Genomic DNA, 27,246 nt, shown 5'->3' with positions numbered 1-27,246 from the left:
GCAGGTCCTAAAAGGACGTAGATAGGACACAAAAGTGTCGGAGGTTTTTCCTATAGGAAAAGGCTATATACGTGTACCGAGGGTTCCCAGTCTGACGACGGGGAATATTGTGAATCCATGAAAGATCCAATGCTGGAGAAATGGTTACATTCTGTTCCGCCAGTTGCGGAAGCAAAATCTATCCGATTTCGCCCCAATCGCTTTGAAATACAATTTACTTGATGTATAAGCACCTTACAAATGCACAATAAATAAATCTGCCGTTCCGCCACCCCAACGTATCGAAAGTAGTAGTGCAAGGTTTCTCATGCCACTGTGCAAACCCAGCACAAATTGAGAAGAGACGCGCAGAGTTACTCGTGCTTTTGTGCAAACCCAGGACAAATCAAAAAGAGGGGCAAGAAGTTTCTCGTGTCGATGTGCGAACCTAGCGCAGATTGAAAAAAACATGCAAAGTTTCTCATACGCAGCGTGAAACAAATAGGGGTCGAAAAAGACCTGCACAAAGTTTCTCGTGTTGCTGCACAAAACTAGCATGGATCAAAAAAAGACCCAGGCAAAGTTTCTCATCCCTTCACAAGAAAAACACTACACTCCACGAAACTGCACAAAACAGGAGAACATTTCAGTGACGGCGGAACCGTAATGCTGTGGAATAGGCAGAAGCGGATTCCAGTGCGAATTTCGCAGTTATTGCTTCTAGGGCAGAAATTTCACCCACCCTTACCGAAAAGGGTCTTCAGGAGATAGATACAGAGTTAAGGCTTCTCCGGGACTTGGCTGCAGGCAATGGTGGAGGACTTTAATGGTCGTATACAGGTCTTCAGCGGGCTGCAATTCTTTGTAGTGGTCTTGGCTCCAACAACCATCTGAAGAACGACTGCACGACTCCTTTCTATCCCATATTCGAGCTAGAGTTGCCCCTAGCCCGCCAATGGTAATTATCTGCACAATTCAAACTGTCACAGGCTGTCCAATCATGGACATCCACTTTCCCCAAAACTGCCCAGCAACAGAAAACCCCCTGGCTGAAGTGTAGATTGGGATTTGACAGTCCCAGCTCCAACATTCGGCCAGATGGTCAAACTGTCGATTTGCTCTAGAAACGTGAAGTCTTGCTCTGGGAAGGGCTTACCACATAAGGCATTTTATGAATTAAGAGGGTAGGAGGAAGGACAAAGGACAGGGCGAAAACATGTGCTATGGTCAGTTTGCACATATGGCCCTCAAAATTTCTTTATGCCGTAAAATGCAAAGTGCATGTGAAAAAAACGAAAAATATGATATATAAATATCCACTGACACCAGCACGCCTTCGGCACATCACAAAGGTAACAGCAATGTTACTCACAGAAAAGAATGGACAAAGTACCCCTGTAGCACCACTGTGAGGTGATTTGTGGTGCATGAAAATGAGTCCTCTTGCAAATCAGTGCCAGGGTCACCCTGAACTTTAGGGATGGTATCCAGTCTTTTAAAATACTTTCATTTCTGTAAGACTGCATTTTGTTTGTGCAATTCGACGAAAAGTGCACAAATATATATATATATATATATATATATATATATGTGTGCATGTAGGGCTAGGGGACTAGGGGTGGATGTTGGGAGAGCAGGGTGTGGGGGTAGGCAGAGAGGGTTGGGGGATTCCATAACAAACAAAAAAAGGGAAAAAAATTGGTCGAATTCAGGTCGACCAAAAGTGCAAAAACAAAAAGCAGACTCAAATGCAAGTCTTTCAAAACATGTAGAACCATTGGGGACTGATCAGTGCCCCCAAAAGAGATGAGCTAAGCAAGGGCAAGAAAGCAAAAAGGCTTAACATACCTCCAAAAGTCAGGATAGGGATCATCCCTTTGATATCAATGGAGGAAAAGCTGAAAAAGAAAATCTTGCCTAACAAATTGCATACACAGCCATCCTTCGAATACCAAATCAAAGAATGTCTCTGCATCTCCTGACTTTTTGACAAAATGCTATCCACTATCCTTATCTTAGGCAAACAAGAAATGTACTGTGCTGAAACTGCAATTGCATTACTACTTCAGAATAAAGGCTGGTTGTTTCAGTTCCATAATTCAATGGGCTGTTTTAGTAATTCTGGAGCAGGTTTTTTTGGCTAACAATTTAGGATAAACATAAAAGAGAACACCATACAAAAGGACACGTGTTTCTCCTTGTTCTGTGTAGACTGTTAGGGAAATGTATGCTATCACAAATTAAATGTCTGAAGTCCGATTGTATCGATTAGTCACGAGTCATCAGTTGGCCATCCACAAAGGAGAGGGCTTTCCTTGCCTCCAAAAAGTCAGGTCATAAAACAAAACAGAGCAAAAATAAAGGTTGTCCCATATAGGACTATAGGAGGAAAGCAGCCGAAAGAAAATCCTTAGTAACAATACACAGTATTTCAAGCCCTTTTGGCACACTATCTGGAGAAAAAAAAATCAACACCACTGTCACAGATGGCCTCAAGAACAGTGTCCAGTCAACTCGTCGAAAAAAAACTGGTCGACTGCAATTTGGTCGACGCAATTTGGTCGAAAACCAAATGGTCGAATTTTTTTTTATTTATATATTTATTTTTCGGGTTTTCGTTTAGTTAAAAAAGGGGTGTTTAGAGAAAAAGAGGGGGTTGGGGGGGACCCCCCCCCAAAAAAAAAAAAAAAAGGGTCAAAATAAAAAAAATAAAAAATTCGACCATTTGGTTTTCGACCAAATTGGTTCGACCATTTGTCTGGTTAACCAATTTTTTTCGACCAAATGTCTGGCAACCCTCAAGAACACACTAACTCTCCAAGATATTTCAAGGGTTATTATAAATTTAATTAGGGTCCAACTAAGGGCCTTCCCTCTCGCTCTAGTCTTACCAAGGTCTGCCTTCTGCCTAGCCCATACGCCCCTCAACCACAAAGCTGTCAATAGAGATCAGTAATTCTTACTGTCTAGAATCTGTCTGACTAGTGGTGAAGGCTTCAAGGCAACCGCATTTTCTCTCTCACTCCCTGCAGGCTCTTCTTGGTGATCCTAACCCGGGGTGCCACAAGAATAATGATTATAGAACGTGGAGTCTTGCAACTGCCCATGTTTCACTTGACTTTCCCTCTGATGCCCTTTTACTCCTCACCCTGATGCTCCTTCCTGCCTTCCTTCTACTCTGCCCTATTCCTCCCAATCTCTATTTCTCTCCCTTTCTTCTGTCCCTCCGATGTTATGCCATCTCCTACCCAGCACCCTACTCTCCACTACTCTCCCCCACCTACTACTCACACCTCCACTGCTACACTTCACGACTTTCCACTTCTACTACTCACCTGTCCTACCAGTCTCTATTCTATAATCCCCTCGCCTGTACTTTTCACACTACACCTCTCCTTTTCCCCAGCCACCCTCCTTTCGCTCTCTCAATCACATTCCTCAATCAGCATCACCTGCACAAGCGCTCTGTAATTCTCTCCCATGGTCCGCTCCACCATCATTCATCTGTCTGGTCTCTCGTTTAATCTTTTCTTCCCTTGACCTGAACTGAACAACCAACAGTCACCAGTTCTCCCAGTGTCCTTTAAAGCTCCTCATCCTTCTGCCATTGGTTTTCTGCTTTAGCTGGTTGCCCGGGCCAATCTCTGCCTTGTTCTCCCTCAGGGGCCAGGTTACAGAGATGGGAAACAAAGCATCCCTTTTGCCACCCCCTTTTTCGAAAATGGGTCCACCGGAGGTTTGCACTGGCGGCCCACTACAGTAAAAGTCAATTTGAGAGCTTGTGTGTCGTGGCAGATGAGAACCAATTGCCCTTTGGCCTCAAGTAACATTCCTCTGTCTTGGTATAAACTGCCTCATCTATTGCTGGGGGGTTGCCCATTCCGTCCTGCACCGCAATAATCTCTGGATACGCTACTCTTGAAAGGGGAGAGAGCAAGAACTGGCCAGGATGTTGTATAGCAGATATGGGGTGATTGTTAGTGGCAGTTGGCATTTTTAACCAGACACAGGGAACAGAGACTGCCCCCCCCTCCCGAATCTTGAGCAGGATTGGTTCTGGCAAACACCCTGTTGGACCACCTGCCCCTGGTCGAGAGAGGTCACTGTCCCTCCTTGGCAGAGTCAGGTACCTCACTCTGTCACATGTCACAGTCGAGGTGACATCAATGGCCAAAAAGGAGAACAAACTGACTTCCCACAATGGAGTCAAGCCAGCAGTAAAACCTGAGGTGAAAAACACATTAGGTGGCCGAGGGAACCCGGCAAAGTGGATTCAGTGGCTCGAAGGGTACAGAGACAACAGAGGGGGCAACCAGGAAAAGCTCACAAAGCAAGTGAGGCAGGGTATTGCTGTCCCAATAACCTTCAAGGCAGAGGGCAGCACCTAAACAGGGGACCCTGGCAGTAAACGGTTTCAGCATTGAAGGCCTGACCGAACACCCAAGTGAAGTATGCAGGAAGCCAGGATGAACCTGCAGCAGCAGAAATCCCTAAACAGAGATGTGCCCAAGCGACTGCACCCACCCAGTATGGACAAATGTAGGCTTAAAATGACAACAAAGGGAGGAAATCCTGAAACAGGAAAGTAAACCTGCTTCTTCTGAAAATTCAGAATAAGAGCGCGATTGCTTAGGGCTAGCTTGAACCTGTTTTTATTCAACAAACATAAGGGCGCTGGGGTCTACTTCTAAGAGTGTCCACTGTGAACAGGTTCCTCACCCTTTCTTGCTTCAGTTTGGTCAGGACACTAAAGACCTTGCTGATCATGATTAAACCAAGGTACCTAGCAAGAGAGCCGAATATCTAGAAAGTAGAGAAGAGGATGCTATTAACTTATTCACTCCAAAAGGAAGTAATGTTCATGCGTTTGCATCCAATCTGTCTAAACCGCGATCTTCGCTACAAACTTGAGAGAGCCTCACGCCGAGAAGTTGATAAATCATTTCCCTTAAAAATTATATACGTAAGGAACAAATACCAAGGGGACTGAGAATCGCCATTTTTCCTGATTTCACACGAGACGAAGATAAAGATTTGGCAGAACTTTTGGAAAAGAACTTGAATCTAAGCTCTAAAAACATGCTAGAACTGTTGGTTGAACATGCTACCAGAAAACATAAAAGGATTACTGAGCAAATAGACACAATTAAAAAGGAGATTACGGAAGCTAAAGCCCTAGAGGTTACAAAAGAAAAAAACTACCAAAAAATGTTTGAGATATTAAAAGACTACCAGGATGAAATTAAATTAAGGAAAATGAGAAAATTCTTTACAGGTGACCGCGATTAACAACATGATAAGGTGTACACTTTTCAAGACAAAAATAAACAATTCACAAAACCACTCTCTAGAGGAAGCACTCCAAACAAATCACCCGGCAGTTCGGATGCAAGATAAAGAAACAGAACAAACGGATAAAACGACTACAGGACTAGGGTTTCTTAATCAAATCAGAAGATACAAAAAAGTTAACAGAAACACGTATCAAAAACAAGTACGTTTTTTACGTCCACCTCAAACGAGCCAACAACAACCAGTCTCAGGTGTAGGGGGAAACATGGGAGTGGTAGATTCAGGAAATCCAGATGCCCTAGAAGATTTCAGAAGATTATCAAGAGCAGGAGCGAAAGAGGCAGCGAAGAAGACAAAGTAAACAATCTTGTTTTGAACTTATCCAATCGCATTCTGAAAACAGAAGAAATTTCCTTATTTAATAAAGGCTTTACTTTTGCCCCGACAACAGATCACATCACTACGAATGTACACATAGACTTATTTAAGTTTGTCAGAAAACTAAAGCTCAAAAAATGCTTTGCCACTCAAGTGACTACCACAAACCGACAGAGGGATTTTCAGACAACAAGAAGCAAACTCACAATTGAAGATTTGAATAACATTCATCTACTAAGATCCTTGGAAGATACCACAGAACATCCCATTCACGTAACCTTACATGAACTACAAATACAACAAAGCAGTCTTGCAACAAGGGAAATGAAAGCGAAATCGAAATTGACACCACAATTGATGCCAGAAAATCTAGTAGACTTCTTCTACAAATCAGTGACCAAGGACCTAAATGATGAATTTGATACAAGGAATAAAAGCAGAACACCTAAAGCTAAATATAAATTTGATAATCTCTCATGAATGGAAAGAAAAGCGGTCCAAGATTTACAACAAGATTCTAATCTGACTATTAAGGCAGCCGACAAAGGTGGAAAAATTGTGCCGATGAACCGTGAGGTTTATATAACAATGGCCTACAATCATCTAAAAACACCTCTATGTTATGCCAAATTACCATCAAACCCGAAAATGGAAACAATAAAGGAACTCAGAGAAGCAATCACAAGTTGGCACCATCAGGGTCCCTTAACTGATGAAGAAAAACAAGCACTAGAAATCAAAAATCCAATACTACCGACCATGTACTTTCTGCCCAAAGTACACAGAGGGAAGACCTATTCTGAGTGGAATAGGTTGGGCTACCGTCAACATGGCAGAATACATCGACAATATACTTAGACCTAGAGTAAGTATAACCAAGTCATTTCTTAAAGATACGACATCAGCTATTAACAAGCTAGTAGGAGTTCATTGGCAAACTGGATACATGTTGGCCACATGTGATGTGAAGGCACTCTACACATCGATCAAACATGATACAGCTTTGGATGCCATAGATTATACTTTTTCCCCAGGATACAGCATCAAACTACCAATCAATCAAGATGCTCAAGGAAATGTTGCTTCTAACATTAAAAAACAATGTCTTTCTATTTAATAAGGAGTACTATAGACAAACCGAGGCGTAGCTATGGGTGTGAAATATTCCCCGGCTTTGGCAAACCTGGTAATGGCCATGTACGGGGACCAACATATATACTCCGATGTAGACTACGAAGAGAATGTTATTCTATGGATTTGTTACATAGATGTTTTTCTCATCTGGAAGGGGGGTGACGACAAATTGCAAGCATTCAGACAAAGAGCTAATCAGAATTCACTGGGAACAGAATTCACTGGAACCTCTAGTACATCAGAGGTTAACTATTTGGACTTAACGATCTACATGGATGAAAACCAACTGATGACCAAAACTTACAGGAAACAAACAGAGGCAAACCCAACTTTGTTTGCTACCAGCTGTCATTACAATCCGGTAATTAAAAGCATCCCAAAAGGAGAATACATACGAGCTTGAAGGAATTGTACGGAAAAAGTAGCCTTTGATGAAGAATGTAGGTTGCTCTCAATGCGATTTTTAGCCAGAGGCTATTCCAGAAAAAATATTACAAAAGCACGTGATCAAGCCAGGGAATTAAACAGAGACACCACTTACCACTAGCAAGCAGACAGACTGTCAGCCTGAAAGAATTCGGTTTATTACAACATACTGCGCCAACAATGCTATGTTAAGAAATATCTTAAAAAAGAATTGGCATCTTTTGAAACTAGATCCTCATATTAAAGACTTCATTGAAGACAGCCCCTCAGTGGCATTTAAAAGAGCAACAACGCTGAAGAACATTCTTAGTCCTTCGTTTCTACCAGAAGAGAAATGTACAGAAACAGCATCGTGGTTACCACAACTACCCATGGGATTTAGAAAATGCAGCACATGCTCCATGTGTCAGTATGGAATGAGTAATACAGAAGTTACCGCCGCCGAGTTGGTAGGTGAAGTAACGGGTGCGGAGTATAAGTCCGGAGTGCTCTCGGATCACTCCCCCTTGGTCCTGGAGTGGCGACACCAGCCCCCAAGAGCGCAAATCCCGATGTGGAAGCTCAGAGCCGAGGCCTTGCAGTATTCAGGATTCCGGGAGGACCTGAGAGAGGCGATTACTGAGTAGTTTGATACCAATACCGGAAGTGTCCAATCGGTGGGAGGCATTCAAAGTTGTAGTGCGGGGCGTAGCTATATCTAAATCTAAAGGGCTCCGGGGGGGGGATTGAACGGGAGTTGCAAGAACCGGAGAGGGAGCTGGAAGACATAATGCATAAGGATGGTATCTCGCAGGAGGATGGGTAAGGATGAAGCTGCTACAACAAGCTAGCAGCGATTACTGGGACAGATTATGCAAGCTGCGCTATAAGAAATATATCGAAAGGCAGCATGCGGGAGGAGACAAGCCGGGCAGATTGCTGGCCTGGCTATATAAAAACGAGACAACACAGCCAGTGATCAGGGACATTAGAGGGGACGGGGACCAGAGCAGGGACACCCAGGAGGGAGTAAATGAAGAGTTCCTTAGGTACTACAAATATCTCTACGAGGATGCTGGGGACGAAATGGACCAAGAGATTCAGGAAACACTAGAGGACATAGGCTTGCCCAAATTAGACGATCAGGAGCGGGCAGACCTGGACGCCCCAATTACACTAGAAGAATTAGAAATAGTGATCCAGCACCTGCCCACATGTAAAGCCCCGGGGTCAGATGGGCTCCCCAGCGAATTCTATAAAGCATATAAACAAAAGTTGCTTACCCCGCTGCTAGACATGCTTAATGAGGCGTTTGAGCATGGCAGATTGCCGGAGACCCTACAGGAGGCAGTGATCATTCCACTCCTAAAGCCAGGCAAGCCAAGCACAGACTGTGGGTCATACAGGCCCTTATCTATGCTCAATCAAGATAGTAAAATCCTCACAGCAGTTCTGGCAAACAGGCTTAAGCGAGTCATTGGTAAACTAATACACCCTTACCAAACGGGTTATGTCCCTGGTAGGAACATAACTGATAATCATAGGAGACTTCACCATATCATCGGCCAAACAGAAAGGGAACTTGGCGAACTGGTAATTGTCTCGCTGGATGCCATTAAGGCCTTCGACTCAGTGAGATGGCCATGGTTGCTGGCGGCTCAGAGTATGGAATTGGGCCAGGTTACATGAGGTGGGCCAAAATGTTATACAGTGCCCCAATTGCAAGGGTCAAAACGGGCGGCATAATCTCAGACAAATGGCAACTCAGTAGGGGCACCAGACAGGGTTGCCCATGGTCGCCCATGCTGTACATTCTTGCGTTGGAGCCATTGGCAGTTTGCCTCAGACAACAATATGGCGAAATAGGGATCCAAAGAGCGGGAAGCTCGCATCTCATATCATTGCATGCCGATTACATACTCTTGTACTTGCGTTTCCCAGAGGAAAACCTACAATATGTCCTATAGGTGATGGAACGATATACCACCCTTTCGGGTATAGCCGTAAATCCTCAAAAATCTAGCATGTTCCCCCTGGGGAGGTACAGACAAGCCCCGCCGGGAAGCCTACCGGTCTTGCCAATACCCTGGCAAAACGAGACGTTCTGATACTTAGGTATTGATATATACCACACGACGGGAGAGCAACATAAACACAATACGGAAAAGGCGGTGGAAGGTATCAAAAATAGTATGGGATTTTGGTCCAGATTGCCCCTGGCCATGATGGGTAGAGCGGCTATGATTAAGATGGTGGTCCTGCCTAGACTGTTACACTTTTTTGCAAACATCCCGTATGTGATCCCCAAACGCTTTTTTGTTAAACTTCACAGCCTGTGCAGAGGGTTCATATGGCACAATTCCAGGAACAGGGTGGCTCTCCGGAAACTACAAAGCTCATGTGACAGGAGGGTATAAACCTGCCGAATTTTGAGTTATATTACTTGGCGGTACAGCTGCAATATGTAGCCAGGTGGTTGTCTGAAGAGGAAACGGCAGAAGCCAGGCTGCTGTGTAGGGACCCTGCTCCCTTCTTTCTCCGGGAAATAGTGTGGTTGCCTAAACTAAAGGCATTGGGAATGGCGAGTCTGTTGGTGCTCGGCTGGGAAATGTGGCTCAGAGCATGGCAGATCGTAGGAAACTTAGTGCTGTTCTCCCTGCAGGTAGCGCTAGTGGTGCTGTGCGGAGAGGACTCTCAAATGATGAAAGGGGTCCGAAGATATTGGGAACCAGTGGGCCTGGCTACCCTTGGTGATATATGGCAAGAGGGGATGGCAGTGGACTTTCAGAGGCTAACGGAGGACACTGGGGTGCACAAAGGCCAATACATCACCTACTCCAGAATTATCAAACTGGTGCGACAAAGGTGGCCTGAGGCGGTGCTGGCGGAAGAACCCAATGCAACCATAGAGACAATGTATGATATCTCGGAGGGTGGGCACGATATGAGTTGCTGGGGACTAAGGTAGGAAAGGAGCTGTTGCAACTAAGGCGGGATTGGGAAGAGGAGGTGGGAGAAACAATGTCAGAGGGGCAACGGGATAGAACCCAAAGATATCACAAGAAGGTGTTCCGAAACGCAAGGCTCCAGTGGATACAGTTGTATGTCACCCATAGAGCATATATGACCCCCGGTAGAATTGCCAGGTTTGGAGGCCCAGGGGTTCAGAAATGCCCTCGGTGTGGGGAGGAGAACGCTGGGATGCTACATATGTTCTGTGCCTGCCCAGAGGTGGGAAGGTTTTGGACAGAGAAAAAGGTACGCTTGGCGGAAAAAGGGATTACGCTGGAGGTGGAGTCAGCTTGGGCATGCATGCTGGGGGGCTTTACCAGACCACGCAACCTGAAGCACTTAGTAAGCTGAAGGACCTGGCCTACATATCCTGGCTAAACAGAGAATTGCAATGGGCTGGAAAGCAGCCCAACGGCCTAGAATTGAATTGTGGTGGGCTGACCTCATGAAGTGAGTGGAAGCAGAAACGGCTGCCTGGTACGAAGCAGTCAGGAGGGGAGGGGAGGAGAAGGTAGGACCCCTAATAGCATGGAGACAATTGGTGGCCTCGATGGTGGGACCCCCCCTAGCAGACCATAATGATGATGACATAAGCAGAACAATGGAAGTAGGCACGCCTGAAGAGAAGCAGGCTGTTGACATGGAAGAAGGGGCTCGAGTTAAAGGGGTGGGAGGGGGTCGGACTGAAATGCCCAATTTATAATGTAACGTTGCAAACTGTAAAACGGAAGTCCTCACTGTTTGTATCGTTTGGAGTGTTGTTCAGAAAATAATAAAAAAATTAAAATAAATAAATAAAAGTACGTTTTCAGTGATCCCAGCCCAAAAGATGGCGGCCGGAATAGAAACCAAGATAGGACTAATACGGTTGCCCAGGAGACCGCAACAACAATAGTTAAGGCCACCATTTTGATCCACATACTATTCGGTAAGAACATTTCCTATTATTTTCTTGACCATCGGGTATATGTTATTGTCATGAGATGAATGACTCAATAGACAGATTAACTTACTGTATTTTCTCTATTCTTTTTCCATCCCCCTATTTTTGTCTCTGCAATATATTTCTCTTACCCTAATCAATCCTCCCCTACTCCCCTCCTTGTTGTTCCGGTTTACATGCAACTTTTTCACTTGAATGTTGTTCCATTTCTTGATGTACGTCAATGCACAAAATTCATTTTGCAATACTATTTAGCCCTGATTTGAAAAGGACGGCTGGGTCTGTCGAAACACGTGTCATCACTATAGGGCAACTGTTTTCTTAATACACCATCATACCATCACAACCCTATTGAGTGGAGCTTTTCTTTGATGACTTGGGGCAACAATTTTACAACTAGTGTGAACCTGTCCCTGGACTCTGGCATGGCCATTACACATCCTCTCGTAGTGATCCTAGGTTTTTTTGGCATTTTCTGGGTCAAACCAGATTGGCTGGCTACCAAAACCTTTGTTTAAAGCATCTTTGTGTTATTGGAAGGCCGAGTTAGGCCAGCCACTGCTTGTATGTGATATCAAGGGGAGTCACTGTTCCTAAACTCTATACTGTTGGATTCTCTGAGTGCAGCAGCTTTATTTACCTGCTGGTGGATTTTTGAGATGAAGAGGTTGTTGGTGCATTTTTTTTTTTTATCAGATCTGGCCATATTGTCTGGTCCATGACGGCTTAGCTCTGGTTTGGATGTTTGGCCTCTGGACATCACTCCTGGGCTGTCCTTGTGATGGGACCATTTTCTGAGCCTTTATACCAGCGCTTCCTGTCTTCATTGCCTGGGTTTCCCACCTGGCTGTGAAAGCTGCTGACCCCTAGAATTGTTTTGGGACTGTGCTAGCCCACGGGAAACCTGAAACTCGTTACACGGATATAGGAGTAGGAACACTTGTAAACCACCACGCCACCTGAAGATGATCCTTATGAATTGAAACATGTGCATGCTGTGGCAGTGACATGGTGAACAATTGGAATATAAAAATGTTTTATGGTTCACTAACCAAAGAAATTTGTTCGGGATTTGAACGAAGCTGGCAATTCAAAATTGCACAGTTAATATCAAATGTAAAAACATAAAATCATTTGGTGAAAAACTATCGAGTGGATGACTGATTTTTGTTGAACAACCTATAGGTGTTATATCTAAGTCTGCCTGCCTCACTGTGTACAGGAATTTCTACAAATGTTACCGCCCCATCCTGTTATCCACACCTTCAGTATCTGATTCGCTAACCCCCAGAGGGCCAATTCCATTGGGCGTAATTGTGAAAAGTGTTTAATGGTTGCACGTGCGCTTCATGAAGTACTGCGCTAAGTGTGTTATAACAAAAAAAATAACTAAAAAAAGTGCTGTTTCAATGGTAACCCACCAGGGGTTCAAAATAAGGAAGTTATTAAAACATGATTTGTGTTAGTGACCAGTACATAACATTTAATTCACAAAACATATGATTAACAACAATACAAATTCAAAACACATAATAAGTAATTGATGCAACAAAATAGTGATAAAGAAGTGTCCAAAACAGTAGTTCATACAACAAACACTGGGAAAACTACACAGTTGTAATATCAACCTGAATCCTAAAGAATGAAAAAACAGCACTGTTGAAATGTCAACCTAAATGCTCATGTATACATCAATTATACAGCGTCACCCAACATGTCTGTCGACAAGGGTGTTGTAATGTTATTATCTCTAAGCGCTAAATCACTTCTGTTTGAATACTGAAATTCACCAACCTTCAACCAATGTGCGGACAACACTACTCAAGTATCTCCATTGACCCAACCGTCACATAAAAAACAAACAAAAATACCCATTCTGGACAGTACAACCCCTAGGGAACATTGCAATTTCATCATAACGCTATCATTGCGTATATATATCCATGCACCCCATCCAAAAAACACCTACCTTCAGCTATTAATTATCAGGAAAGTGTGGCATCATAGACACTCATGCCAACACAACCAATGTGTATGATTTACACTGGATCACTCCCAGTGTCCATGCCCATACGCTCAATATCTACAACACAAAAAAGTCACAAAAGCCATAAGTCAGGCGATAAGTATACTAAAACCACAAAAAACACAACACCCACACCAAAAGGGTGCAATGACAACAACAAATGTGATATCTGTGTCAGATGAATCTGTTATTCTGATACAATCAATGCCACAACCAAGGTCACAAAACGCATGATTGGATCATAGTGCCACCTCATATGGACTTTCAGATCCAAAGGAACATGCATGAAACCCTATTATAACACTTTTGTTATGTGGATTACAAAACCCAATTGTACTTCGATGTTACCATTAGCGTGCACCACGCCCCCCAATGTAGGAGCTTACCTTAATTAAGAACAGGGACCTGGGGAAGTCAACAGTACTACATTATCACTGTACCCCATGTCTCTCACCGAAAATAGACTTGGATATTAACCTAGAAACATACAAGTCCAGTATGTCACTGATAAATCAAAGCAGAGCCCAATTGGAAACATATTCAACGACAGTTAATCACTCCAGGAGCACTAATCACCTATCACTGTTTCTGTGGGGGCCAAACATACGGCACTGGTGGTTCAAAAACTCGTAGCAAGACGAGTAAGCATCGGATTCTGGATAAATCAACTAAGGCAACACCATGTGATGTGTCATTGCAGCTAACATGCTGACATGTCAATGGACGGCTCTCTCATTCAAAGTCACCGAAGTTCACCCGTGCTGCAGCATACATGAACAATATAACCCAAACTAGTTATTAAATCAAAGTGGCCGGGAACTCTACATGCCCAAGGATAATAACCCAAGACAGTGGTGAAGGGACCAAATAAGCCCACGTCTTGCGCATGTTTCAATTCAATTAAAGAAACATCCACAAATACTGGTACCTGAGCTAGGGCAAGCATGAAATATGCTGGTCTCTAGGAACAAGGATGAAACCATGTACAAAAGTTCAAAATTACAATCAAGTGATAACCAGACCAGCCCAAATCACTAAAACCACACTGTTGCAAGGGCTAGCACGATGCTCATGACTGCGGTCACTCTAGACAAACATTACATGATGTTATCATAACCATCTTACATTCACTACAAAAAAGGAACACTGGAGAAAAACTATACTGAAATAATTGTCACACACACCGCTGCCCCATAATGAACAAATTGGCTCAATGTACGCACTTTTGCGCTGAAAAACACCATGATACATGATGAACACGGGTGCTTAGTAATGCCCTGATTTAAGCCGAATTCCAAATAATGCAAATCATAGAAGCCCCTAACATGACTGAGTCCGGAATATACATTTGTGCTCCATTTGGAGTAATTTTCCAATTAAAGGGACTTTGGCGCGGACCACAGAGTTTCATCAGTGAAACCCATGTCAAATCAGTATGTAAATGCCCCTTGGCCATGAAATGTCTAACCATTGAAGCAGTTTCAATCTGATTACACAGACAACTCCAGTGCTCAATGATCCAGTTTTTGCATTTGCGATTTGTTTTACCAATGTAAATTAGATCGCATGGACATTTATCATGTAGATGATATTATTAGAGCTGCAATTCGTCAGGTGTTTAAGTTGCTAGGGTTTCGTCAGGCGCACAACCCACATCTAAGGTGCCCCATCACAGGAGGAAGACCCCACAATTCAGTTATGGTTTTAGGTTTATTCAAACTGTACTGAATATGGTAGTGGATAACTACATTTTTTATATTTGTGTTTTTATAGGCCACCAATGATATTTGTAATGATTTGTCAAAACCTTTACGCCAATTTTTTGTGATCACCATTTGGTTTTGTATGCCATAATCGTAAAGATGTTAACAAATACAAGCCTGTTGGAAGATTAATCCTTTTTTAGTGCTTTCGTACAACAGAGCTTCAAGGTTGGCATTAGAAGCACGTTTGATGGATTGTTTAAGTTAGTAATGCACATCAAAGAAACATACATTTATATTAAAATATAGATTTATTATATTTACACAAGAGTCACTGTTAAATACGTAGCACAATAAACCAACACACACAGGTATACTTTGCAATACTTTCAAAAGGCCACTTCTTAGTTGCTTAGTTGTTTTTTGCTGAATGTGCACAATTGTTACAAGAGTTCGACAGGTCTACCGTACTAAAGGCAAAAATGCACACCCACAAAGTAATACAGTAATTGTACTTAGTAAGCATACAAATAACATAGTGATTTTTACCCTAGCAGAGCTTCAGGTTCTAGAGGCATTTTCCCTGAAAAGCAAGTCTTTTAAAGCCCAAAACGCAACCCTAACTAAAAGGCAGTTCGGAGAGGCTTAAAGTCTTGAAAAGCAGCAGAAGTCAGAATTTCCTGTGGATACTTTCTAGTCTCTAGGAAAGAACATACAAGACTTAACCAATGTTGGAGGCCGTGTTAAAGGACTTGCTTAAGAGACACAAGCAGCGGCTTGAGTTGGAGGTAAGATGGCGTTTCCCTGGACCACTCGATGTGCACTCCAACGCTCTGGAACGATTTTCTGGAATAAGTTAAACAATACCTTTCCCCCCCTCAGTACCTTAAGTTTGAAGAAAACGTGTGTGGTGGATGATCCGCAATGTTGCAGCTCTTGACCCGACCTCCTTTGTCGGATGACTTAAGGCAGAGAAATGGACGGGATCTTTCAGCAGCAGTCTCAAGGGAGGACCTCTGGCATGGCTTTCATTAACTTCTCTGGTCACTCTGCAGTGTTGGTGCCTTTTCTACAGCACCAACAAAGGACGCAATTTGCCCAGTCATTCTACGTCGAGTCTTGCAGCCCCACACGCTGATAAGGGGGTCTCTGGAGTGTCCTTGAGGGCTCAGACTTGGACGAATTCAGACTTTCCACGACGATGCAATCGAAATGGGCAGCAGTACTCCGGGTATTGGGGTTTTGCAGCTCTGGAAACTCGCAGGAGCTCGGGAGATGGCTCAAATCAAAGTTTGTCTTGGAACCGGTTGTTCCCACCAGTCAAAGCGAGCAAAGGAGTCGTCCTCTTCGGAGTTCCTCTGTCGCAAAGAAAACAGGGTCAGGACAGCAGTGATCCCTTCCAGGTGTTGCAAAGCGTCTGCAGGCGTCTTCTTCTTCGGTTGCTTAGGATTCCAGTGGTCGGCTTGCTTTTCACTCCAGGAGCCTCACCTTTTATACAGTTCCAGCACTCACTCCTCTGCAATCTTGCTCAGCAGTTTACAGAAAGCGGCGTTTGGCTGTCCAATCAGGACAACCAGACCCCCGGTGGGAGCTGGTCCTATTCAGGCTTTCTGACAGACAAAGGACAGCGGGTGGAAAACTCCTCCCCCACTTCCTGCCTGCACAGACACTCTGGAGCCTAGGCAGGGACACCCAACGGTTCCCGCCAAGGGAAAAACACACACACACACAGGCCTCCCCCTCCCAGAATGGTAGAAGAAGGGCTGACAAAGAACAACCACGCTAGTAATGGCGAAAAAAAGAAGAGGCCTCATGTTCGTATTTTGGTGCCCCTATTGTGCACTACTAAGGCTATAGACACAGCCTGTGGTAGAAAAATTACACAATAGTTGGTACAACACATCCACTGCCATCAGCCATAACTAGGAGATTGTCAATGTGACTGAAAAAAAAAATCAAATCACAGGAGCACAGAGAAGGGCCTACTAAATAGCCCTTTGACATTCCTGATAGGGTGGTGTGTGCCAATCTCTCAGACTATGACGCTTTTGGAGAGATACTAAGTACCTCTATCAGAACTGTAGTTACTCTAAGATAAAGAAAATCATCTCAAGGGAGGACCGCAAGGGTCCCCAGCAACACTGCCCATAAGGAAAAAACACAGATGCCTTTAAGAGTTATGGAGGAAAGCAGACTCCATATTACAGGTAAAATACAAATAGAGTTTTGAAAAGCTCATAGGAATGAATGAGTGGAAAAAGGCTCCACTCATTCAGGATTTCAAAAAAAAGGTCCCGACATCCAGCAAAATGTTCTGGGGGTCTCACTAGGAGGGGATGAAGCACAACAATGATAAATATCCCCAACAGCAAACATTGCCATGTCAAAAAAGTATTACTGAAGGAAATGAATTATGGAGAAACGGAAACCTGTATGCAAAGAAATCTGGAAAAGGGCGCCAGATGCTTTGGTCAAGTTAATTGTAACAGTGCCTACGTTTCCTAGCAGGAGAGTGTACTGGGAAGCTTATGATGGCATCTGCAAAAGAACTATAACAGAAACTAAGTTTCCTAGCAGGAGCGTGTACTGGGAAGCCCAAGTTGGTTTTTGCAAGCAAATCGACTAAACAAGTGAACAGTGGCAAAACAAGCAATAATAAAGCCTCAAGGGCATGTGCTAAAAAGGTGGCATCAAGCAAAGATAACTAATGTGTGTCTGTTGCGCAACCTGTAATGGGTGGACCGTGTCAACTGTGCCTAGACTGAGTACACCCATCTAAGAAAAGCCACTTTGTGATTGAACCAAGGAAAATGTATGCCAACTGAAATTGAGGAACTGAACTTTACTGAATGATAAACAAACCTGAAGAGCTGAGCAGTGCCCCAAGGAGTTGAGCTATTTTGGAACATTTAGAGAGGTGTAAGCTTGGGGATAGGATCCCCTCTTTGATAACATCAACTATTTGAACCTCCCTTTATTTATTTATTGGTTATTTGTAATGCGCACTATACAGCAAAATTGTGTTTTAAGGCACATTAAGACAATGGGGGAGGGGTAGTTTTGAGGAAAGAGTGAGAGCATAACAGAGGTTGCAGGATGTCGACTCTGAGGGCGACCCTCCATCATCATCCATGCCCTTGCAGACAGCCTGCAATGCCCTCTGCACCATCCACGGCCAGTACCATCACCGTAAAGGTAGGTCCTGCCACACTTCAGCTTAAAGAATTATGCCAGCATGCCATCCCATCAATGGCCACGGTCATTGCCATCCTTGCTGCGCTGCAAATGATGCCTCGTTGTTACAGTATACTTCGTATCTCCCCAAAAATGTCATAGTCTGAGAGATTGGCACACACCACCCTATCAGGAGTGCCAAAGGGCTATTTAGTTGGCCGCATTAACATCTATTGGCAAATCCTGGGGAGCCAGCAGGTGAAACCGGCCACCCACTAAGGCTGTCGTCTGTCTGGCATGTCCAGCCGTTGCTGGCATGCCGTGCCATCTCCCCCCACTTCTTCCTTCCTGCTCCCCACACCTATTCTGTTCCCCACTCTGATGTCTCCACAGGACCGACCACAGCTAAACTCTCTTCACCATGTCAGCAAGGTAAGCGCTGCTTCCTCGCACAGTTTCCTGATGTGCGCACTGGTCATCTGGACTAACACTACCTGATAGCTGCTTTTTTCACACAGCACAAGGCCTCCTCATGGTGCCTCCTCCATCATTGCTTTCCATCCGCTGTTTCCACTCCATTGTTCTCTGATCTTCCTCTTTTTCTGCCCGTTCGGAGTGCACCCTTTCACGTGCCAGGATGTCCGCCTCCGGCTCCACATGTTCCCTGACATTTAGACGTCTCTTCCAGCCGCCTCACATCCTTGGCCGTAGCATCTCTACACACTTTGACTGCATCTGCCGTGTGTCGCCAAGCGTGCTCAGGACATTTCATTCCTACTGTGAATCAAACTGTGTTGCCGTTACCTTACGTCATCTTCTCCATACCATCTATGCCATGTCTCTATGCTACCAGCTACCTAACTAATCTGCTCAATTTTGTTTGCTTCTACTGTCAATAGCTACCTCTGCCTACTCCGTTTTTCTGCCTTGTTTGCTGCTGATCATGCTGCTTGTTATCCTTCCCACCTTTGTCCCTATAACCTGCTTGACCACACTTTGTATCATTGGTCTGTGAGTTTTCTGTATTATCTGCTGAACTTGTCGTGCAATTTTCTAATACTTACTCTGTCATCTCACTGCTTGCCTACCTGTTTTTTTGCATATTTGATGGTCGCTGTTGTCTACTGGTTTAATGCATTATTTTTGCCCCTTTCACCTGTGATTATGCCTGCCCAATCCTTACACCCCTTTCTCCCCTCTAACATTCTTTTGTGTGTGTCATACCTGTCCACATTCATTATTGTCCTTCCCCTCTCCCCCTTCTATGTTACAGTGGTTGCATGGTCCGAATTGTCTTTTGGCCTAGTAGGATCGCTTTGTCTTTCGTTTTGTTTACTCTTCACCCCTGCTCCTTCTCACCTGCACTTCCCTTCCTCCCCCAAGTCCCCATTTTTCTGTTCAGCACTTGGACGATCCCAATCGTCTCATGGCCTAGTAGGAATGCGTTTTTTGTTGTTTTTCATTCCTTCCTGCACTTCCCCTCCGCCCCCTTTCCCCTGCCCTCATGCTATAGCACTTGCACATTCTGAATGTTTCAGGATCTTTTCAGAACGTTTTCGATTTTTAGCTTTTTTTCAAGGGTATCCCTGTTTCTACCAAAGAGCTGGAAGAAGCTCTGAACTTTTATTTTGAACACTTCTCATTTGATACGGACATCCCTACACATTGTATACATTTAGACGCGGGGGCAAGTATAGGTATTGGACACAGGCCGCCATTTTGCTTTGGACATCCTGGCACAGACTATCGTGGATTTCATTTAGGTAGGGAAATCAGGGCAAGATAGGTCTTTTTCCAAAGCTCCTTTTTAGTTAATAAAGGTTTATAACCCACACTCTATTCAGATGTCTGTGTCTACTTCATGATGCCTTCACAACTGCCAATCACAAAAGTGCATCCTTTTAAATGTTTGGCAGCCACCAGCCAGTCACCCATTTGGGTGTTGGCCAGGTATGGTCCGGGCTCTGTAGCCCTTGCACCTTTCGAGGCAGGTTGAAGCTATGGCCATAAATCGCAACATCCATGTCATTCATTCATAGGGAAGTTCAGCTGTCACAGACTGTCAGAGGCCTATACTTACAAAAGCCAAGCAAGAACCATGAAAGCATGGCTGTGGTTATGAGGAGTAACACACATTCCCTGTTAACTGCTGGAAACCAACTGCATCTCCATGGCTTTATACTGTCTCTTAAACACTCTGATAGACTCTTCAGAGCTGCCCTTACTTGTTCAGCCATCACTATAGGTAGGTGGGCCTGGGAAGCTTGTAATGTGATGTGTCATTTGTATAGTGCCTTTCCAATTAGTATGGCCTCAAAGCGCTGTAGGTGAACGCCCCCAGGGAACCAAAGTCCAAGGAACAGGAGATAGAATGCATGTGTGCATTTTAGCCCATGCGAAGGTAGGCAGCTGACGACCCATGTCGAGCTGGCTTGTGGATGGGTGCTGTGAGGTTGTCAGAAAGAGTATGTGAGTGAAGGAGACTAATTATGTGTCCAACTAAACTGAATTTCTGTCGTGGGACATAGCTGCATTCTAATGGAAGAGGTGTTGTGCGATGTGTCTTCAAGTAGTATATGATGATAGATGCATGAGGGTGGGTGGGCTGTGCTGCGCCCATCTTTCATTGACATGGAGTGCGATACCTACCCTTGTCTCCTGGATGGTTTCTTAGTTTTGTAGACTTGTCATGGATTCTGTCGTGCGGTCTGCTGGAGTGCATTCTCTCCGCCGCTCAGTACATTCTATGAGGGGTTCAAATGCTGCCTCAGCCTATCCGAGAGGGGGCTTATGATGCCGGTGTACGGAATGGGTTTGGAACGATGCAGGGGCGGGGTAAAGCCAGGAATTGAAGGCAAGGTGATCCTCCGAGAGGCGGATGCTGAGGGGACTTGCATTCCAGATTGTAGGAGCTTGGTCGGAGAGAGGAGGAACCCCCCTGTTCTTGCTGATTTGAAGGGGGGATGCAGTGCCTGGTCATAGGTTTCTATTTGGTTGGCGAGGAGTGAGCTGTCTTGAGCAGGGAGTTATGCATATGGATTTGAAAGTGAAGTATTGCCTGATATGGAGCCAGTGGAGGACACCGAGGCAGGTGTGATGTGCTCCCGGGGGTCACGTATTTGGGGGGGGGGGGAGCATAGCTGCAGTGGTTTGGACCCATTGGAGCTTTCAGAGTTGACATACTGGGTGCCCAGGGAGTTGGTGTAGTCTAAGCAGGAGAGGATGAAAGTCATGATTGCTCTGACTCTGTGAGGGTAAGAGAGGCTTGGGAAGATGAGTCTGACAATGTGGGGGTGTAGATAGCAGGATTTAGACACAGAGTTGATGTGGTTTGAAAGTGTCAGATCTGCATCCATGGTAAATCCTCAGGTTCTTTACAGAGTTGGATGTAATGATATGATAGATTATTTATAACGAGCTTAATACCCAGAGGTTCTAAGAGCGGACCCAGGGATCGAACCCGTGTTGCTCTGTGTCGTCTTGTTGCCATGGTGAGCATATTGCCCCTGAGCTATCCTCCCGTGAGCAATGGGAGGAGGGCCTAGGGAGGCCGGCCAGGGTGTGGGGTTATGAGAAGAGAGCCATCTTCCCGCAGGTCATGATTTTGTTTTTTTCAGAGTTAAGGAGGAGGTGGTTATCTGTCATCCAGTGGTAGAAGACGATCTGGGTGTTGTCCGAGTAGTTGTAGAAGGTTAGGTTAGATGCGCGAATAAGAGCTGGAAGGGGGTTCAGATAGAGGTTGGAGAGCAGGGAGGAAAGATCCATGACTGTCATTACTGGGGCTGGTAACTACAGCACAGATGTAGCTGTGTAATCTTGTGATATTGGATGGAGTAATTTGCAAGACATGCTAGGCCAGTATCGGGGTACAATTTCTTTGCATTTATTTAGACAGCATGATTTGGGGACCCAAACCGCGACTCATTTCAAGGTACATGGATCTGTTAGTCGCCTGAATAACGATGTTGCACCATAAACTGAACATCATTAAATGGTGTCAAGAAGAGGCCTTTGGGGAGATTTGCAGAGCCATAAAAGGCTAAAAAGAAGCACATGGCATTGATAATGGTCTTCTCCCAAGACAAGAGAGTGAACACTGTACATAGTCATCAAGTAAATCCCAAAATGTGAGAAAAAGAACCAGAGCAAGGCTTCCATCAAGGAAAACCTGTCAATTATGGAATTGTAAGGTACTGTAAACCAATGATTGTCCCAAAAGACCTGAACAACCTGCAATGGGTTTGTATTTCAGAATGAGGACAGTGGGCATTACATAGCTGATGGGATAGGTCATGGGGAAAGAGAGCGTTTGCAATCTCAAGGGTCAGGTAAAGGGAACCATGTGTTAATGTCCAGGTCCGAACCAAGAAACTAGGCCGAGCAATGCTCTGCCATCCAGTACCACATAGAATAGACTCAGTAGTGGGCTGCTCTACAAGCATGACATCCAGCAATGCTTAGTTCTGAGCTTCAGCCATTCACTGCAACACAGGAACACAATTCAGCAACACCACAATGCCAAAATTCACACGTCTTAACAGTGCCCACACACCCACCTTTGCATGAAATCGTGCACCTCCGGATTCACCTGGTCTATAATAGGCATCAGGTAATTTAGAATGTGTTTAGTGTTGTCCATTGTTGGGTCCATAAAATCCCTAAAAGAAGAGTTGAGAAGGTAGACCTTGAGTGCAATACATCTTAACCCCACCTCCCACTCCCACACCCACACCCACACACACTTAGCTCCCACACCCATCAGTTCTGCTCGCCTCACAATATTTGAAAGAGTATCCCAAAATAATACACTGTCCATCAAAACAATCCCAGTTTCTACGGGTATCCTGCCTCCCACATTCCAAATAATTGCCACCATGATTGTTTATTCCGTCTACTCAAACCTTGAGCCTGACCAATTTCTGAATTAGCATCAGTTGTTTCACACCTTGATTCCCTTACATGTATGCCATCCCTCTCCTACCCAGTGTGTTGGTTTTGCTCTATATATGAGCCAATGTACACAAACCTCAGTGTCGCATCCCATGCCCATAGCAGAAGGGCGAGTGGTGATACTTACCTGAGATGGTGTGTGGATAACTTCTCCACGAGCGCGGTTGCTAGACTCTTCCCCACAACTAGCAGGAATGTTACTACAATGTCATGGTAGCCTTGGTAGTAGTGCAACTGGGGATTGCGTTGCAGCACTTGCAGGATGATATCAATCAGTTCCTCCTGGAGTCCAGCCCGTTGCTCATCCGGCATGCCTGGAAAATGCAGATGAGTCATCAAAAGGATCCTTTCCCGTCACTTGAAATCCCATCTTCTCACATCATAGACCCAGCAATAACATGACCGTGATACTGGACTATCACCCACATCATAGTACGGAAGCCTGCTGACTGCTCATCTGACAGGTCTAGGGAGGGTCAACCAAACCTTTAGGGATACATGGTTAATAATTTCGAAATGAAGGCTAGATCTCACAAACTTAAGACCTAGTACTTATCATCCTCCTGCTACTGGACCCCAAATAAAGCCCTCTAACAAATTATCAGCAAAAGTGTTCCCTTTCAAGATGCCCCCTTTCCATTGTGCCTTCAAACAGTTTGAGTCCTTCCAGTCACTCAAAGCAGCTCAACCTACCCAATCCAGGCTTCATTCACTCACATTCACTCCTATGACCAGCCTCAACACAACCTATCCGAACCAACCTTTCACAACCTATGCAGTCAATCATAACTATTCCTGCGACCCTGTTATTAACCTACACAACCCAATTCAGGGTTTATGTTGATTACACCCAACATCCATCAGCCCAATCAATCTTGGTTTAATGTTGCTCACACCTACACCCATCACAGTGGCCTCCAAGTCTCATCACGCCCATACAATATATTAGGTGCTGTGCACTGGACAAAGCCATCCCTTTGAATAAAACCTTCTTAAAATTCATCCTTTAAGGCTTCTGGTCTGCTCATGCTCTACACCGAGTTATCCCAACCTTAATCGTAGGCAATCTTATTCCAATCAATGATCTGTGCTGATCACATCTAGACGTTCATGTACCCAACAGGACAAAAAAACGTAAATCCCCCAGCACAGTCAAGAGATGCAGGGCATATGCTGACCACCTGTGGATGAGGCAGCACTCTTTTTACCTTTGCTAAACTACTTCTGAAGATAGGTGAGCAAGCCAAGTGACCTTAGCAGAATGTGCAATAGAGCAGCAAACAAGCACACCCTCAACCACCTGTGGGAGCATGAAAGACTGCAGCAAACCACAAAAGACGCAGCAAACCACAAAAGACGGAGCAAACCACAAAAGAAGACGCAGAACATAACCAACAGTAGATGGCACAAGGATAAACCTGCACAACGAGCAACTGCGTCAGAGTTTAACACATTCATATGAGATTTGAAGACCAATGTCGGTAGAGCGAAAGCCAACTCTTGCCGGTAGTCACCAGCAGTACCATGGCAAGTCTACACGGGGCCCTTTGCCAAGGACAAATCTCATGCTAGAGCCCTTTGTTTATCAATGGTCACTGGATTTTCTACTAAATTAGTTAACATTACTCATCACCTTCTATCCTCTTAGAACTCTTACCATGGCACTACACACACTTACTTGTGAGGAGACGCCCATCTTATAAACTGCAAGTCTATTTGGAGTCTGATCCTCAAAAAAGTAATCAGTGTCTCTAAAAAGGTCATCTAGAGCTCTCAAGCCTGGAAGAGAGCCTCATCTTTCCCCAATCCCAGGCAGAGACCAAATGAAAATAACTAAGGCAGCAGGGCGATGACTTTCTAGAAGAGCTCACCTGGGGGAAAGCGGCGCAGCGAACGGCGAACATCCATTAAGACCTGCTCATAATCCTTGTTGTTTTCTCTCAGTTCTGCACCTGTCGGCAAAAAAAAACAAAACTCTGATATAAGCAGATTTATCCAAATAGCTGCATGGTGAAACCCCAAAACCACAGCAGTGCTTGCCTGCCAAGTGAGCCAACCTCAGCCTAGAGGGACAGACACCAAGCAAAATGACTACAAAGTGCCCCTTCGAACACAATATTGGCATCAAACTCTTTCTGATTCGGTCATCCACCAAGAGCCAGCTCAACCTTTCCAAATACTCAGGTGGAACCAAGCACTCACATGTCACCCTAACACACTGCAGTACCAGTGAATCCTCAACCATCCCATCGCACACTGTGGAGGCCCCAAACCATCAAAAATCTCCAAGCCACACTGTGGTAACCTCAGGGATGTGTTAATCTTTCTTAGACATGCCTTTCCTAACCTGGTTTCGGGGGCAGATCATCAGTGTTCACATTGAGGAGCTTTGGCCAAACCTGGCACCGGATTTCATCTGTCAGGAGCCCTCCTTCACTAATTGCCATGCGTCGAAGAGCTGCAACATCGCTGGGCTCCCTACGCAGGGCATGATGGATCTCTGCCTCTTTCCTTCTCCTTTTGGACTCAGGGTCTGTATGAAATCCAAGAAGGACCAGACTCAGTAAAACAGGCAAAAGCTTACTCCATCATGTACCTAGGAAACAATGTGCCTTGTGGCACAAGGAACAAGTAACCTTTCCCTCCCTTACCCAGTGGACAAGGAGTACTCCCCCTCCCCCCCCCCGCTCCTTGTAACAAGACGGAACACAGACAGCTTTCAATTAACAAAAAGAAAATTACACTCCAATATCCTTCTGCTCCAGGCAGGAACACTCCATTTACTCTCTAGCTCCAAAATAAATATTCATTTGAGTCAGCACCATCCAGATATAAAGAATATCAAAGAAACTTAATATCATTGTGTTGTACCTTACCACTTCTGTTCCTAATCCTTACTTAAACATCTCATGAATCCATATACCATAATGGGCATGAAGTTGACAGATTGACAACATTGATTCCCTTAATCATTCTGCTTATGGAAGTGACAATTACAAAATTCTTCAGCCTCAAAGAACTTGGCTCCTACCTTCAGCAGCAGTACATGTTTCCCAAGACAGAAATATCAAGGCAATCACAATGGAAATGTCAACTCATCTACAGACTAAGGAAAGCAAAGGGATTAATGTGGAAATGTTATGGCCCTCCTTTTTACCAGGTCCTAACGAAACATGTTTGTTGATGCTTGTGGTCTCATGCGGAAGGGATGTGACCAAGCAGTTCGGGCTGGACTGGCCCTTTTGGGATGGGTACACGCCTAATTTGCATGTGGTCTTTCCCCTTTTGTAATGACTTGGCTTGCAAAGAACGATGGTCTGGAGGATCGCCCAGAGCAATGCCAGGAGGTTAGGACTAATTCCAAAACTTCCAGCCATCACCACTTGTTTTCCTAAAGACCCCCTCCCCTGGCACAGATCTGATGCACAGTCCTCTCTAATGGGCTACAATGTCCAATTCCTGGAGTTCACATGGTGCTAGACTGTGCACCCGATCCAGGAGCAACGTTTGAAGAATGCTGCAGACAAAAACGTTTAGGCTTTGTTAAGTACAATTAAAAACTGCATATGCAATATTTATCAGGCAACCCGACTCTGTATAGTAGAAATGGTATATCCACATTTTGTGATGGTAATCCTTTGCCTCTAGAAAGTCAACATGACATAATTTAGCAAGGAAGGAAACCAACACGGTATCCACTGTAGGTTATTTGCTGATTAAGTATGTGTCAAACTGTATAAATAAGTTTCTACAAATGGTTTCCCATCCTTTGTTGTTCATCAGAGCGATAGAACCAAAACATACAAGGTACTTTTCAGAATAGTAATATATGTAATAGCTAAATCATAAAACAGGCTTTGAAAAAAGCAGACATTTAAATACATGATTCCTTGAACCACGATCATAAACACATGCATAGTGGTATAAACGGTATTGTACAAAAATGTCGCCCTCATTTGTGCGCCCGCGCAGTCACTGCGACTTTGGAGGCGCACAAAATGAGGGTGACATTTACTGCGCCCAAGCAGAGCGGGGGTTGCGGGGTGTCCCCCGCTCTTCCTGGGCACAGCAATGGGGGTCAGGGGTTGCGGGGGTGTCCCCTGCTTATTTCGGAAAGCAGGGGACACGTAAGAAAAAAAAGGAAAAAAATTAAAGCACCCAGCGGCATCAGCTCCAACCCACGTTAGTGGGAGGAGCTGACACCACAGGGATCGCAGAGTGCAGGTCACAATCGCAAGGTTCGTTATCAA

General features: G+C 44.6%; 1 protein-coding gene across 2 annotated transcripts in view; it reads right to left on the bottom strand.

Moving 5' to 3' along the window:
- Positions 1-27,246, bottom strand: part of TBC1D20 (TBC1 domain family member 20) — a 509,368-nt gene that overhangs the window by 354,045 nt on the left and 128,077 nt on the right. The window contains exons 2-5 of one of the 2 annotated variants that reach the window (XM_069650950.1): positions 25,344-25,529; positions 24,868-24,948; positions 23,124-23,310; positions 22,603-22,704 (exon numbers count right to left, since the gene is read on the bottom strand). In XM_069650950.1, coding sequence (XP_069507051.1) covers positions 22,603-22,704; positions 23,124-23,310; positions 24,868-24,948; positions 25,344-25,529 — 556 coding nt within the window. The remainder of the gene's footprint in view (positions 1-22,602; positions 22,705-23,123; positions 23,311-24,867; positions 24,949-25,343; positions 25,530-27,246) is intronic. The other variant, XM_069650951.1, reaches the window with a different exon arrangement.

The sequence above is a fragment of the Ambystoma mexicanum genome, chromosome 3p, assembly GCF_040938575.1.
Source record: "Ambystoma mexicanum isolate Mex_15411 chromosome 3p, UKY_AmexF1_1, whole genome shotgun sequence".
NCBI classification, from domain to species: Eukaryota; Metazoa; Chordata; class Amphibia; order Caudata; family Ambystomatidae; genus Ambystoma; species Ambystoma mexicanum.
This window is presented reverse-complemented; position numbering and strand designations above follow the sequence as displayed.